The 17344-nt window shown below is 38.9% G+C and overlaps 1 protein-coding gene across 1 annotated transcript in view; it reads right to left on the minus strand.

Moving 5' to 3' along the window:
* LOC122540884 (platelet-activating factor acetylhydrolase) overlaps positions 1-16311 on the minus strand; it is a 63072-nt gene extending 46761 nt beyond the window's left edge. The window contains exons 1-3 of the mRNA XM_087975814.1: positions 16060-16311; positions 3235-3354; positions 1636-1786 (exon numbers count right to left, since the gene is read on the minus strand). Of these exons, the coding sequence (XP_087831940.1) occupies positions 1636-1786; positions 3235-3354; positions 16060-16149 (361 nt within the window). The 5' untranslated portion in view covers positions 16150-16311. The remainder of the gene's footprint in view (positions 1-1635; positions 1787-3234; positions 3355-16059) is intronic.
* Positions 16312-17344: the final 1033 nt, after the last annotated feature.

The following is a 17344-nucleotide window of genomic DNA, read 5'->3' on the forward strand; positions in this document are numbered from 1 at the left end:
AAATCCTGCAGTGAGATCTTGGGAAGTTGGCTCAGAGGCCACAAGACTTCCTGCAAAAACAAACTGTGCAAGATTTTACCATATGACAGCAATGCTATGGAGGTCAAATTTATAGGAAAAATGAAAAAAGGATTCATCTTTAAATCCTCCTATTTCTCATCCAAGTATTGTCCCTTGACAAGCAGCATCTGATAAGTACAGCATTTGTCTTCACATCCATGATGACAACACCCAGCTCTACTTCATTGTAGGGTTGTGTTATTTTTCAATAATTTTGTCTTGATTAAGCAAATGGGGGTTTAAGTTATATTGTGTTCATGGGCGATTAGTTGTAAACACTTCCTTTGCTTTCCACAAATCTGGGCACAAGTAAGGTCATAGGTTTATGGTTTTACGGTTCAAGCTCATGTAAAACGTAGCTTACACGTGAAAACGCTTGAACTAAAAATGGCTTTTACTAAAAGAAATAGCTGTGCTTTAAAAAGGCTCATTTTTTGAAAACTTTATGAAAACTTTTTGAAAATGCAACAAGCCTATGGCCACACACAGGCATGGATACGCTGTAATTATTTTGACATTAGATGCAGCAGTGAGAGTTTTGTAGGTTGTTTTAACCTTTAAGGATGCATGTACTGGATGTCTGAGATAATATTAGGAGCTGACACTGCATACTCTGAACAGACATGTACATTGTTTTACTCCACAAACAAAGACAGGCTGTTCCAAAAGGGATGATCGTACAAAGTGCAGGAGAAACTCAGCAGGTCTGACAACACCTGTTGAGAGAAATTAACGTTTCAAGTCCAGTGACTCCTCTTCAGAATTTGACAAATACAGGAGGAAGTGCTATTGGTAAGATGAATAGTACTTTTAAAGAAACTAATCATCTCCCTTCAAGCCAACATATCAAATCATTTGATTTTTGATGGTGTTTTCAGTTCACTACTGTGAAACATTTATAGTGGATTAAATCTACATCAATCTATCTTTACTAGCCTCACTGGCAGTCTGAACTCTATTTTCTGAACAGTGAAAGATTAGTTCAAAGTAGTACAGCAAACATTTTATGAACCAACATCTATGGGACCAGGAGTGTGCCAATGGATCAAATATTCTGGATAATCAAGAGTACGCATAACCACAATAAACCTGACCAAGTGAAGCTTCAAAATAAAATGTAAAAACATCAACACACCCCTTTAAAATCAAATGTAAAAAAATGTCAGTAATAGAAACATAATACAGGGGTTATGCACATCATATTATACTTTATTTCCAGAAGGAATACTCAGACTTTGTAGTAGATTGTAGTTTTTCAGGTATATAATTTTGCCGGTTTATCAAGAGTGCTTGTTTAAATAAAAAGTTTGCTGTACTAACATTCGACGTGCAATTTGTGGTTTCAAGTCTAGATGTTTGAAAAGTTCATAGTTTGGTGAAATAGCTCAAAACTGTGATCAGTCAATCATTTTTCAGACACAAATGTTGATATTTTCTCAATGCAGTTTGGTGAGAAAAGTCATTACAAACTTCAACAAAATGTAAAGTGAACAAATATTGAAGCTTTATATGCAACATCATTTTATGGTTGTTTAAAAAAGGTCAAAGCAAGAAGCAGAGGAGATCTTTTCTTACCATATAAATGGTTTAAAATATAGTCAACAAATTTTCTATTATGTTTAAGAAAATCAGCAAGCCCATAGTAATATTCATGATTAGGAATCCACAGTGGCTCTTGTTGCTTTCCACTTGGTTCACATGGGTAGTACAAGCGTAAAAAATTCCCCTGTTGGAAAAATGCATATGTAAAATATAAAAAGCTATGAGCTAGGGAGTCTGAAAGTAAACTAATTACTTAAAAACACAAATTAAATATTTTTAGTGCAGATAATGTAGGTATTATAGCAGGCTCATAAATGCATAATAAGGCCATAATAAATAGGAGGTAGAGTAGGCAATTCAGTCTCTCAAGCCTGCCTTTCTGTCCAATAAGATCATCCAATCCAATTGTGGCCTTAACTCCTCTCTTTAATATGATCTCCATATCCCTCGACGCCCACATCAATCAAAAAATTTTAACTCATTCTTGTAGATATCCAAAGACCCAGAATCCAGTGCACTCTGGGGTAGTGAATTCCAAAGGTTAACAACCCACAGGGAAAAAAAACTCCTCAGTTCTTTATTAGAGGAGAGCTCTTTATATTGAAACTGTCTTCCTTAGTTCTAGATTTCCCCAGGAGAAATAAGCTTTCAGCAACTACTCCACCAAGCCCCTTCAAATCTTTAATGCGTTAATAAGATCACCACAGCATCCATACTGACTCTAATTGAAGGGAACAGTGCATTTTGTCTCATGCGAAAGCACGTATATGGCCTCAGTATGGATAGTTGACCTCTTCTGTAGAGTAAATCCTTCTTTATTTCCCCATGTCATGACTTCATAAACAAGCTTTTCTTTACTTTAGTACTTTTTATGAATTACCCTGATGAGTGCAAGATCTAAAGCTTCAACAAAATGTGTATTTTTCAGCAGTACTGAATAATTTAGAATATTAGGGAAACACAAACATTTGATGAGGTATGTGAAGATGTTCTTACAAATGTAGATTACAAATTGAGTGGTGGACTTAAATGTGCAAGGCCCCTCGAGCAGCCAAATGGTAGTTTCTTGTTGAAATAGGTTTAAGTAACTAAGACTTAGACTCCCCAAATACAATACTTTGCATTGGTCTGAGCTATACGGTGTGAAATTATCCTGGGCTTTATTCCAATATTGTGGTAAGGTAGCCAATAAGTCAGGATGACAGTAGAGCTGTCAAACTGGTTACTATGCTCTGCTTGAGAGAAATGAAAGAAAAAAATGTCAACCAAAAGGCTCCCTTTCCTGACTCCTATGGAGTGACGCAATTATAAGTATTGTTCTACTGAAATCGAATCCAAAAGCTACCTCCTTTTCATCAGATGTGACTGAATTGTTGAAACAGTATGGAGTATTAAGGCACATTTTTAAAGATTATATTTTATTAACGTAGTTTCAAGTAAAAATCCTTTCATATGCATATACTTTATCCGACATTGTTCACATTTATTTTGTTCATTTCTAATATGTAGACTGCCACTTCAGTAACTGAGAAAGCTTGCATACTTTTGGCTGCTATTTCTTCCAATCTGTATAACCTTACCGTGTTACGTAAGTTGTGCACGTTTTTATTATGTATACTTCTAGCTCCTTACCCGAATTGTATGATCATCCATCAAATCAATACATCCGACAAGATTTGGTCCTTTCCCAGCAGGAATCCCAAGAGAATGACTGCCATAGTTCCCCATTTCTGGTTGGCTATGTACCTGTTTCTAAAAACACAGAAGCAATCAATTGAATTTCCTGGTTTTAACTGCTCCACTGCCAAGTGTCAAGAAATACTTCATCAACTAAATCCTTGTGCATAAATGTGCATTCATTAGTTTCATAATTATACTGTACAATCATTAAAGATCAGTCCTCCCCACAACATCTCATACCTTCCATTTTGAAACACTATTCTCTAACTATAAGATTATTGAAATGTAGCTTTCCCACACAGCAACTAAAAAAGTTTAAAAAATTGCCTGAGAAACTAATTTTAAAAGTCCACGTTCAGATATGTCCAAGCTCTCGCACTGCAACAGTATCTTACTCGAGTTTTTCTTATCTCTGGAACATCAGAGGCTGTGGGGTGACCTTATAGAGGTTTATAAAATCATGAGGGGCACACATCGGGTAAATAGGCAAGGCCTTTTCCCTAGTGTGGGGGAGTCCAGAACTAGAGGGCATAGGTTTAGGGTGAGAGGGGAAAAATTTAAAAAGGAACCTAAGGAGCAACGTTTTCATGCAAATGGTGGCGTGATTATAAGAAAGTGGTGGAGGCTGGTACAATTACAACATTTAAAGTATCTGGATGGATGCATGAATAGGAAGGGTTTAGTGCGATGTGGGCCACGTGCTGGCAAATGAGACTAGATTAGGTTAGGATATCTGGTTGGCATGGACGAGTCGGACCAAAGGGTCTGTTTCCGTGTTGCATGACTCTCTCTCCCCATCGTCTCTCCAAGGTCACACTAGACCAATCAATCCCCTGCTATTCCCATGAAGTAGTTAATCTCCTTTACTGGACCACCATGATGCCCAACGTTGTGAACAGTTCTCTCTTCTGTCCTTCGGCACTATACTTCAAATTCTTTCAAAGTTGTACACATCCTTCAAAAGGAAACTTGAATTCTCTGCCCTGGAAAACTACTATCACCAGCCTCCCTATGCTCTCTAAAGTCATTGAATGTGTGGTCACATCATATATCCCCTTTTTCCCCACAACTCCACATATAAGCCTTTCCAATAAGGTTCAACACTTGCCCCCCACCTGCTCCCCTCCTCCCACACCCCCGACCTCTCCCATACCCTGGATACAACACTTAATATGAATGACCTGCAATGTCCTTTCTTTATGTTGCCTATTTTAATCCACCCAGCAGTAGCAGTCAAGATTTCAGCTGTTTAGGCCTGGAATTCTCTCCTTCAATCTAGTCATCTCTAACCAGTTTCCTCATGTAACACTCTCCTTAAAACCAGCCACTTTGACCAACTTTTGGTCAGCTGTCTTAATACCTTTCTTGTGCGGATTTAATGTCATATTGCTGGACTAAATAGTGGCCAGAATAGCAAAGCTCCATCTTGTGTACTATGTACAGTATTGATTACCTTATTTAAAGGAAGGATCTAAAAGTTCACCAGACCAATACCTGGTATGAACAGGTTGTCTTTTGCCAAATGTTGGACAGGCTAGGTTTATATCTACTGAAATTGAAACAAGTTAGTTATGACTTGATTGAGGTCAAGATTAGAGTAGTGCTGGAAAAGTACAGCAGGTCAGGCAACATCTGAGGAGCAGGAAAATTGACGTTTTGGGCAAAAGCCCTTCATCAGCACCATTCTAATCTTGACTCTAATCTCCAGCATCTACAGTACCCACTTCCGCCTGTGACTTGATTGAAACAAGATTGGTCCTCATGGATTTTGTCAGGTTGGATGAAGATATGATGTTTCCTCTTGCAGGAGAATCAAGAAAGAAATAGGGGCTACTATTTAAAAAATTGTTATAACTGGGATGCAACAGTCTTTCTCTCACTCGAGAGGATCATGAGTATTTAGAACTCTTATCCTGTGAAGGTGGTAGGAGTTGTGCCCTTTCATATTTTTAAAGGCAGATGTGAGCAAAATCTTGTTAAGCAAAGACCAGAGTAGGCGGAAATGCAAATTCAAAAGTTAACAATCAGATCTGTCATGATCTTACTGAATGGCTGAACAGGCTAGGAAGACCAAATCGCCTACTCTTGCTCCTTGTTCTTATAGTTCTTTCAATTTTAACTTAACCAGAAATTTTCAATCTCAGTGCACTTAAATGTTTTTTGGACCCTACCCCTCCAACCCAACCACTAATCAAGTCTTGGCACAACCACTCCCAGTTACACCTGTATTTCCTAAAAACATCTTGAAAATACCAAAGATATGAAATGTATATGATTCATTGAGAATTTCCATTGTATTAATCTTTGCAGATATGTAATCAAGACATCTGAGTCACTCTGTTCTTAAATGTCAAGACAATTTAGCAGAAATCTGGTCTACTTCTAACCACAAAATTTAAATACAGTATTAACCACTCTTTTGCAACTATGCTATGTTAGCAAAACTGCTTCCTATTCAACACCTCTCAGTTCACAAATGTTATATATCAGTCAAAAGATGCAATATAGAGCATTTAAATATGTTCACACTTAATTCTGTTAATTAGATAGCTTCCTGCAAAAGAATTCTTTAAAAAAGCACTATGGCAACCAAAGCCATATTAAAAAAAGGCGACATTTGTTTTAAATTTAATTCATCCTCATTAAAGTATATCAGCTTTGTTTTTAAAACTTTAAATTAAGGATAAAGATACTCCTCCAGTTGATTCCAAATGCATCTACGTTGCCAAACAGACAACTAAAGGAAATTGGCATATGTGGATTCTACTACCTTATGTTGCAGGATACACTACTCAGGAAATTGGATCAGGTTGCAAGTGAATGTGAAATATGCTGCTACTCTTACTTAGTTTGCTCACATATATAGCCCTAAAATATCACATGGTAACTATTCTTGTTCAACTTATTTCTTTAAAATAAAATCAACTTGCATTACTGTAGCAAATTTGCTGCAATTAAAAAAATCATTCGAAGTCCCTTCACATGGGCACAAAACCACACGTTAGGACAGATAACCTAACCAGTTGTTACGTTGGCATACTGCTAGTGGCAAAAATCAAAAATCAGTAACTCTACCAGAGACACCAATTAAAACACAATTTCGTTAATATGTGAAGAGATATGTGATTAAGTGAATCAGCATAGCAATTGCATTTTGAACTGAATCACACAATCTGTGGTGATCATTAAGTTATCAGACTCAAGTGAAAAAGTGGTCTACAATATATTTGTAGCAATTGTGTTGGGTCTGTTTAAACAAGGTTTGCTTTAAGATAGCATGTTAACTTCCCAAAGAATTTGACTTTAGGAAATCAAAACAGACTAAACATGGTAGAAATACTTCAAAAATTACTTTACAATTTTAGCTTAACAGCTGAGTATAATATTTAAAGAAACAAATGCTGCCTTTAACTGACGGTTTTATATCTATACCTACATTTATACCTGCAGGATCCAAACAGAAAAAGGAGTAATTCTTAAAGTTGACTTTTATTCCCAAGTTAAAAAAACACTGGAGATCATGTTACGGGTGATAGATATAGGCTGTGGAAGAAGTGAATGCTTAAACCTGGGAGCAACCTGTCATGAATGGTGTGAAGCTTTGAATACTGAAGCGGCGTTCATCCAAGCAAGTGGAGAGTGCTCATTCCTGAGTTGCGCCTTACAGCAATGAGGAGTTAAGTGAGAATTGCTCGTACTTAACGTGGCCAGTCCAGATTAGTTTCGAAATGCTGACGTTGGGGAATTCAGCAATGGTAATATTATTGAACATCAAGGGACAATGGTTACATACTATTTTGTTGGAGACAGTCATTGCCTAGCATTTGTCTGGAGCAAATGTTACTTGCAATTTGTTGGCTCAGCTCAAGCCTGAATGTTATTCACATCTTGCTGCATGCAGGTATGTACTGCTTCATTATGAGAAGAACTGAAGCTTTGCAATCATCAACAGATTTATCACCTTATGGTAGAGAGAAGGCAGTTATCGTAGCAGCTGAAGATATGGACTGTACTAATTATAATATTGCTCAACTAGCAACCCTGAAGTTAAGATCACTGCTCCAGAGACAGAAGTTCAAACCAGATTGAAGAAATTTAAATTTAAAGGATTAATAAATTTGGAATAGCAGACTTGTCTCATGAATGGTGATTACAAAACTAACATATTCTCATAAATACCTATATCTCCTTCACAGGAAGAAGTCTGTCAGAATGGTACACATGTGACTCCAGACACAGATCAATATGGTTGATTTTTCAATGCCTTTCAAACAGCCTGATCACTCACTTAGGTCGACAATTTATCACTATGGCTATTAGGAACGGGGAATTCTGCCCACCTTGCCAATGACTCTCACATCAAAAGAACAAATAATAAAGATTGTTGAGTGACAGACACTGCTCTGAAGAAATCCTGTGATAACCTGATTTAGAGGTGACTATAACCACAAAGTTAAAAATCACAACATCAGGTTATAGTCCAACAGGTTTAATTGGAAGCACACTAGCTTTCGGAGTGACGCTCCTTCATCAGGTCAATCACCTGATGAAGGAGCGTTGCTCCGAAAGCTAGTGTGCTTCTAATTAAACCTGTTGGACTATAACCTGGTGTTGTATGATTTTTAACTTTGTACACCCCAGTCCAACACCGGCATCTCCAAATCATGACTAAACCACAACTATTGTCCTTTCTGTTAGGTATGACTTCAACCAAGGAAAAGAGAGTTTTTCTCCCCTATTCCCACTAACTTCAATTTTACAAAGTCTATTTGATGCTACAGTGGTCAGCTACTGTATTAACATATGGGGAACTCATTCTCACTTCTCTGTAATTCAGCTCTTTTGTTCCTGTTTAGACTTTATGGTCCTGGTGGAATACAACTGAGCAGTGAGCAACTTGTTGCTGAGTAAGCACATTCAGTTGCTTCTGAGGATTTTGAGAACATTGATGGGAGAGTAACTGTCTGGATTTGACTTGTCCTACTTTTAGTGGACAGGACAATTTTCCACATTGTCAAGTAGATGCCGGTGTTATAACTGCACTGGACTGGGTTGATTGGTTTTGGATTACAAGTCTTCTGTGGTGCAGTTGGGAGTTTAGTGGGGCCCAGACTCTTTGCTCTCAGACTCCATTCATTTTCCTGCCACTACAACAGTGAAATATTAAAGACATTTGGCGAATATGCATAGGGAGTGGGTGATTCTAATGAATGAAGGGCCATATTGTTTGCATATGTTAGTGGTGGCTCAGAAGACATTTGCTCAATGCTTCCTGGAATAAGTGGGCTGTTTTAGGTGACTAGGTTGGGCAGGCTTTATCTAGTTTCTGCCAGAGTTTACAACAGCAATGGGGATATACTTGAAGTGTATAAGATCCTGAATAGTCTTGACAAGGTGGATATGGAAAGGATGTTTCCTCTTGTGGATAAGTCCAGAACCAGGGAACACTGTTTCAAAATTCAAGACAGAGATATGAAGAATTTTCTCAGGACTTTGGAACTGTGCCTTAGAATTCAGCAGAGGCAAGATTACTGAATATTTTTAAGGCAGAGTTAGACAGATTCTTGTTTGGAAAGGGAATCAAAGGTAATGAGAATGTGAAATTCAACAACATGAACCGATCAGCCACAATCTGATTGAATGGCACAGCTGGTTTGAGGGGCCAAACGGCTACTTGTGATTCTAATTTGTACATTCAGTCAAATGAACAATGCTGCTCCTGCATAATCTGTATCACAACTTTAGGCGAGGAACAAACGCCAATGGTCAAAATTTGTTGTTCAAACTGAGCTGAAAAAAAACTTTGCTTTTTATCTCACACCAGTGTTACGCATTGACTCAAGTAGTTTGGATTTACACAATCTCAGTTGCACAACAGATAGATGTTAAACCTGCTGGAAAAAATAGTCAGATTATTATGAACATTTGCACTTTTTTTTAAAAGAAAGAGGAATGATAATAGTCAATTACTGGATTAGTGGTGCTGGAAGAGCACAGCAATTCAGGCAGCATCCGAGGACCGGCAAAATCGACGTTTCGGGCAAAAGCCCTTCATCATAGTCAATTACTGCCAATCAGCCTCAGGCTGAAAATTAATGACAAGTATCTCATTTCTTCAGGTATTAACTATTTTTGGAAATTTTACAAATGTTTTTAAAAAATCATTTTCACCGAATCTTTTTGCTCTTGCTCTGGATCCAAAGTTTCTTTTTATGTTTGTACTTGTTTTGTTTTTGGTCAAATTCACCCAGTATAATTTACATTTGTTTCTGTGTCTTTGAGATGCTTATGTTCCAATCTTCAAATTACTAGATTAGATTACTTACTAGATTACTTACAGTGTGGAAACAGGCCCTTCGGCCCAACAAGTCCACACCGACCCGCCGAAGCGCAACCCACCCAGACCCATTCCCCTACATTTACCCCTGCCCCTAACACTACGGGCAACTTAGCATGGCCAATTCACCTAACCTGCACATTTTTGGACTGTGGGAGGAAACCGGAGCACCTGGAGGAAACCCATGCAGACACGGGGAGAACGTGCCACCGTGCCGCCCATAATTAGCCAATAATGATCTCTTGGTTAAAGAGACAGTTTATTGATTGCCCTCTTTATAAAGATCCAGATGCCCAGCTTACCTTACTTCACTTATCAACCTGCAAATTCAGCTAATTAGGAGGCAATAATATTTGAACTGAAGGGCAGTTGGAGTAAATCCAAATAACAGTAGACACCATTAGAAAACTTACTATAGGAAAACCTGATTTGATGCCTAGTGTGCTACCAGTATCAATCCTTGATGATTTCATTCATCAGGAACTATTACAGTAACTGCAATAGTGCACCTGTCTCCAGTGATTGTTCATTGACTCCCATAAAGTATTCTTTATTCCCCCTCCTACCCCCTAAATACAGGTAGGATAAGTGGCCAATCCCTATTCTACCTCAGTTGAAATGACTATCAAAATTCCCACTGCTGTTATTAATCTGACCCACATGCTCATCCACCTGGCCAACTAACTTAACTAGGACACCTCAACTCCCTACGGAAGGGGGACCGGACATTTACTCATTACAGTTTTTTTGTTACAGTAAGAAGAGACAGAAAACACTACAGCTCCACTTCAAAAAAAATCCAAATTGAAAAATATTTATTTTAGTTCCAGTTCAAAAATCAGAGCCAGGGTGCACTGACTTCATGTCTGCAGCACCCAAATTCATTGTAGCATCATTGATGTGATGCTTTCACTAATTTTTCTCTTAACATTTTTATTTCAAACATAATAAGCAATTTTAGCTGTGAACACTTTATTCCAATGAGAGTTTTATAAATATAAATTCAATGAAGCACCCCAAAAGTTACATTGGCAACTGATTAATATTGATTTAAGAAGGTCGGTTCTAAAATGATAGCAGCATTAAAAATTGGATGGCAACGTCAAGTGCTTAGGTTACTCCTGCACTTACTGTCATGATAAGTGTTGGAAATGCAAATAAGTTTCTTAAATAAATCTAAGATCAAATAATACTTTGCAACTTTCTGACTGCGACATCCAAAGTCTCCATTTGCAAATAAATAAGGCAGATGCAAGAATCAATATTGTGGTAGAGGTTGAAGCATTTTTAAAATCTACTTTTCTAATTCACCTGTTAAGATGTGCTATTATACACCTCTGGAGTAAGGAGGACTTGAACCTGTGTCTCTTAGTCCAGAGGTAGGGACACTACCAGAAGGAGTCCCTCATAGTAGAGACTGACCCAATCTCACATTAAACTTTTTGACTGCCTCCACCAGTTGTTAATCATTAATAATGTCAGCAGTTTCAGTCAGTTGATCAAGAGAGATCAGGCCAAACACTTCCAATAATATATTTTCCATCCAGATGAATTTATGATCCAGACAGGCGTAGTGGGGACTGAATAACTTTATTTTCTTGGTGGTGATCAGTCTCTTCAGCAGATCTGGTCATGGAAGTAACCTTTCACTGTGGATTATTATTCTGTTGCTAAGGTGGAGAAATATTTAAGCAGTGCGTATCCTTAAAGCTACTAAAATGTACTTATTGATATTAAGTCAAGTTAAAATTAATTTAATATCTGTTAGCAGAGGCAAATCAAGAGATCAGAAAAAACATAATTTCCATGTCAACTGAGAAAAGCCATGAAAAAAAAATCAGAGACCTGAAATATTTACAATGCTGACAGACCTGCAAAGTATTTTGAGTATTTTCCATTTTTACTCAAAGAATAATACCTCTCATTTTTAAAAACATTTTGATGGGTGTGGGTAAAACTCAAAAGATAAATCAACGAATATATTTTTAGAAAATCTATAAACATTCATCTTTCAAATAAGACTAAGTCAAAACTTGACCTGCCATATCATGTGGACATTAAAGATCCAATGACACTATCTAAAGAAGAGCAGGGAGCTTACCCCAATCCTTGTCCCTCAACGAATGCTTAAAACATGTTAGCTAGCAATTTGTTTCTCAGATCATATAGAAATATACTGTGCACAAACTGGCTACAGGCACGCAATCCTTTATCCGAACTCCATGGGGCCAGTTATTTTTCAGAATTTGGAATTTTTCAGATTTTGGAATAAATGACATTTTCACAATGAAATAAAAAATATTACCTAACAACAGATCCACGTGTGAATAGTACGAGCACCGAGACACAGTTGGCGTCTGCCAGTGCTGGGCTGTGTCACCACGCCACGTCTGAGTAACTGGTTTGAGTAGGTATGGAGTTGGGTCACCTATTTTCATGCCAAAATGACGCTTCCACACTCAGAGTCCATGTTTCCTGAAGAAGGGCTTATGCCCGAAACGTCGATTCTCCTGTTCCCTGGATGCTGCCTGACCTGCTGCGCTTTTCCAGCAACACATTTTCAGCTCTGATCTCCAGCATCTGCAGACCTCACTTTCTTCCCATGCTGATCAGATATCCCAACCCAATCTAGTCTCACTTGCCAGCACCCAGCCCATATCCCTCCAAACACTTCCATACCACCCAGATGCCTTTTAAATGTTGCAATTGTACTAGCCTCCACCACTTCCTCTGGCAGCCCAATTCACACACACACACCATCCTCTGCGTGAAAACGTTGCCCCTTAGGTCTCTTTTATACCTTTCCTCTCTCACCTTAAACCTATGCCCTCTAGTTCTGGACTCCCCCATCCCAGGGGGAAAAAAAAAACTTGTCTATTTACCCTATCCATGCCCCTTATGATTTTATAAACCTCTATAAAGATCACTCCTCAGCCTCTGAGCTCCAGGGAAAACAGCCCCAGTCTATTCAACCTCTCCCTATAGCTCAAATCCTCCAACCCTGGCAACATCCTTGTAAATCTTTTCTGAACCCTTTCAAATTTCACAGCATTCTTCCAATAGATGGAGACCAGAATTGCACGCAATATTCCAAAAGTGGCCTAACCAATGTCTTGTACAGCCACAACATGACCTCCCAGCACCTGTACTCAGTACTCTGACCAATAATGGAAAACATACCAAATGCTTTCTTCACTATCCTATCTACCTGCAACTCTACTTTCAAGGAGCTATGAACCTGTACTCCATTGTCTCTTTGTTCAGCAACACTCCCTAGGACCTCTCCAAGAAAAAAATTCAGATTTCGGATAAAGGATCGTGTACCTAAATTGTGTTTCCTACTGCAGAGATTATACCACTTTTTCAAAAAAAAACTTAATTGGATGTAAATCATTTTGGGACACCATTTGACAACTTGTCGAACGCAAGTCTTTTTTTCTTTCTTTGGAACAACAACATTGCAATTCAGAGCCTTAGCCCATGTTACAAAAAAAAGAGTAGGATGACAACTGAAGTTGAATAAACACAAAGCCCCTAACCATAACAAGGGTAACCAAACAGATAAAAGTGAACACCTGCAATCTTACATCTTATCTATGCCAAAGTTTGCAAATCTATTTAGTGCTGAATGGACACTAGGGCCTCCTAATGTGTAGTTTGAATGCAGGAACCAGTATATTAACAACTTTAATGTCTAATGTAGTTCTGTACTGTATATTGACTGAAGCTAAAAAATATCAAGTTACATAGAGTCATAGAAATGTACGGTCCAACTTGTCCATGTCGACCGCATATTCTAAATTAATCTAGTCCCGTTTGCCAGCATTTAGCCCATATCCCACAAAACCATTCCTATTCATGTACTCATTCAGATGCCATATAAAATGTTATAACCGTACCAACCTCCACTTACTCTGGTAGTTTATTCCATACATGAACCTCCCTCTGCATTAAAAGTTGCCCCTTTTAACATCTTTATCCTTTCATCTTAAACTATGTCCTTAGTTTTGGACTCCACTACCCTGGGGGAAAAAAACATGAGCTATTCACCCTATCCATGTTCCTTATGACTTTATGCATTTTTCATAAGGTCACCCCTCAGCCTCTGACACTCCAGGGAAAATAGCCCCAGCCTATCCCTATAACTCATACCCTCAAACCCTGGCAACATCTTCATTAATCTTTTCTAAATCCTGTCAAGTTTCACAACATCTTTGCTCTAGCAGTGAGACTAGAATTGAACACAGCATTCCAATAATAGCCTAACCAATGTCCTGTATAGCTGCAATATGACCTCAACTCCTGTAATCAAAGCACTGACAATTAAGGCAAGCATACCACGTCACTATCCTGTCTATGTGCAACTTTCAACGAACTATGAATCGTCACACTAAGGTCTCTTCGGCAACACTCCCTGGGACCTTACCATTAAGTCCTGCCCTGATTTGCCCTACCAAAATGCAGCATCTCACATTTATCTAACTTAAACTCCATCTGATCAAGTAACCTTCTTCGCTACAAACTACACCACCAATTTTACTATCACCTGCAAATCTACTAACTATACCTCCTATGTTCACATTCAAATCATTTATATAAATGCCAAAAAGCAGCAGACCCAACACCAATCCTTGTGGCACATTCTGGTCACAGGCCTACACATTCTAAGCAGTCATGTAAAAGCAGGAACATCTTTGGCTCAGTTATGTCAATTTGTTTGCAATAGCTTCAGAAAGACTAAAACCTTCAAGGTCAGATGGGCAGGTTAATTCTTCTGTTAGATTACATGACAACTGCTCCTTTCACTGATCAGATTCTCATTCAGAAAGACTATTTTGAATACCAATGCTCACTGTATGGGAAGCTTTCAACTCAAATATAAATTACAAATTGGCAGGCAGTCCACCACAATGTCAGCTAACCAAATGTACTTACACACACACACTTTGCACATGCCTAAAAATCACATGCACCAAAAGGCTTAACAATAAGGTAAATAGAAATAAAAGTTCAGTACTTCCATTCAAAGGTAGGACATGTCCCAACTCTTCCACCATCATAGCATTCCACTTTTCCTCAAAGAATCCCACTTGTTCCAGCAGCAAATGAGAAATGTTTTTGTGATCTTGAAAAATTGTACTCGTATTTTCTCTTCGATCCAGTTGGTAGGGTAGGTGGGGCTTCAGTTTAAATGACCCACCCAAAACGCAGCACTAAGATATCAACCTAATCTGTTAAACTTGGAATGAAACTTAAACCTAACTTCTCAGTCAGAACTGGAAATATTACCGACTAAACCAAGGCTGACAAGTTCCAACACAATTTACAAATTTGTCTTATCAGTTTAAACCCGTTCCACTTTAATGCCCTATTTAAACTTAAGTTTTTCTATTCTCTTTACTCACTCAACCTGCCTTTTAGATTCCTCCTCCCGCCCCGAAAAAAAACCTTATGTTTGACGCTGACTAACATCAGAAAACTAAATCAGCAGGCTTTGTGGGTCTCTTTTGTGTCTCTCCAGCACTTAGGTTTTCAAACTGAGAGGAGTATGTGAGATGCAATCTAACAAGGCCGGAACTGAACAAGACTTTGACTTTTACTTCAACTTGGCAAGATAACCAAGCTTGCTTTGTTGATTCTGCTGAGTTCACCGACACCTTCCAATACATTTCAAATTCACCTTCCCGTATTTTGGCAACCTTCAAAGAGGGCCTCTCGCCCATTTTGTTATTGAGCTAACCCGATGTTGAATTCTGTCAATAATAACAAAGCCTGTTCTCACTGATTTTATCCGATTCGTTTTACAAATCCTAGTTTCAATTGTTGCTGCCGTCATCACCGCCTCCTCCTCACTTAATCACTTGGCAACCTACACAAATTTAACACATTTTCATTGAACATTTAAAACCAGGTTGTAAATAAGGGAGGGGGGGAAGCTGAAAATGTCGCGGATAAAAATCTCAGGGGAAACACATTCCTCTTTAAATCATTGCTCGGAGTGGTGGGGCTGGGAGAGCCGCTAGCATAACCTTCAGCCTAGAAATCCATATTCCAGCTACTTAATACTCATATTAGAATTAGCCTCGGCTGCCTACGCTCTTTGTGTTGCTGAATCACAACCAGAAGGGGGTTCTGAACACATGAAGCAGAATCTCTGGTGAAATCCTTTTCTCTACACTCTCTCTCGGAACCCAAACTCAGTCGGTAGCTTCCCACCCCCGTGTATTAACTCTGCTGGCTTGCTTTAATCAATCACTTCCCACCTCTGGCCTATTCTTTTCATTCGCTATCTTAAAGCACTGGGCAAATGTCATTCCTGTGCTTTTCATGTCGTTTTCGAGATAAAGAAGTAATTGTGTCGAGGGCATTTTCTTATCGCGCACTCCAACTCGACATGATCATGTAAATATGTATTCAGAACCACAACGCACGTTTCTTACCGCTCTAAGTGCGGCGCTCTGTCCCGCTGCTGGCATGAACAGCTTCCCAATGAACTTGTCAACACAGCCTCCAATCCTCCAAAGACTCATTAAATCCCCCCCGCTCACTGACTTTAACTGACACACTCTTTCATACTTCAGAGGGCACGCTGCTCTATTCCAATCGCCCTGGGCTCAGCCGAATGCCAGCTCACGGCGCTCAACCCGGGACTCTGCCCTGAGACTGAAACCAAAACGCCATGCCTTTTCCCAGTCAACCCGAAAGGAGCAGATAAGCCCTTGTGACGTTGACCAGGAAGCCGAACAAAAGAGCACAACGAATCAAGGAGTGAGCCATAAGTATAAAGCCCAAACACGGGAATTTAAGATGTGGAGGTGTTGGAGTGGGGTGTACAAAGTTAAAAATCACACGACACCGGGTTCTAGTCCAACAGGTTTATTTGGCATGATTCGGAGATGCCAGTGTTGGAATGGGGTGTACAAAGTTAAAAATCACACAACACCAAATTATAGTCCAACAGGTTTAAGTGGGAGCACACTAGCTTTCGGAGCGACGCTCCTTCATCAGGACAATCACCTGATGAAGGAGCGTCGTTCCGAAAGTTAGTGCTTCCACTTAAACCTGTTAGACTATAACCTGGTGTTGTGAGATTTTTAGGTTTATTTGGAACTGCAAACTTTTAAAACTGTGCAGTGCCCTAGACCCTTCCTCGGAGTTAGTGTCCTAGCTGAGGTGCATCTGTACAGGGTGATTAGCAATAACACTATTGATAGAATTGTCCCTGTCCTGTGTATAACTCTACTTTGTATGCTATCCGGGTTGTGGAAAAAATAACTTACACAATGAAGCTTTCTTTAAGACTGAGCAAGGGTTTTAGTTCAGGAGAGATGTTACATAGCAGTTCTACACACAAAGGGTGATAAAAGTTTGGAACTTCCTTCTGCAAACAGCAACTGAATCTAAATCAGTTGTTAATTTTAAATCTGAGATAGATGTTTTTTGTTAAGCAAACGCGTTAAGGAGTATGGGCCAAAGACAGGTAGATGTAGTTGGGCTACAGATCAGCCATGATCTCATTACTGTAATTGGCAGAACAGCTCAAGGGGCTGAATAACCTACTTCTGTTCCTATGTTTCTGGATGGAGTGAAGGGCAATCCATAAACTCTGAGGCAGCTTTTGATCTCCCAAGACATTGTTCTGAGGAAAAGTCCAATGTGAGAGATTGTTGATCAATTTAACAAGATATTGGAGAGACAAGTTTATTTATCCAGACTGTGGTTAGG

The sequence above is a fragment of the Chiloscyllium plagiosum genome, unplaced genomic scaffold (genome assembly GCF_037043375.1).
Source record: "Chiloscyllium plagiosum isolate Xiang-an unplaced genomic scaffold, Cpla_swu_hap1 HiC_scaffold_3, whole genome shotgun sequence".
In the NCBI taxonomy this organism is placed as follows: domain Eukaryota; kingdom Metazoa; phylum Chordata; class Chondrichthyes; order Orectolobiformes; family Hemiscylliidae; genus Chiloscyllium; species Chiloscyllium plagiosum.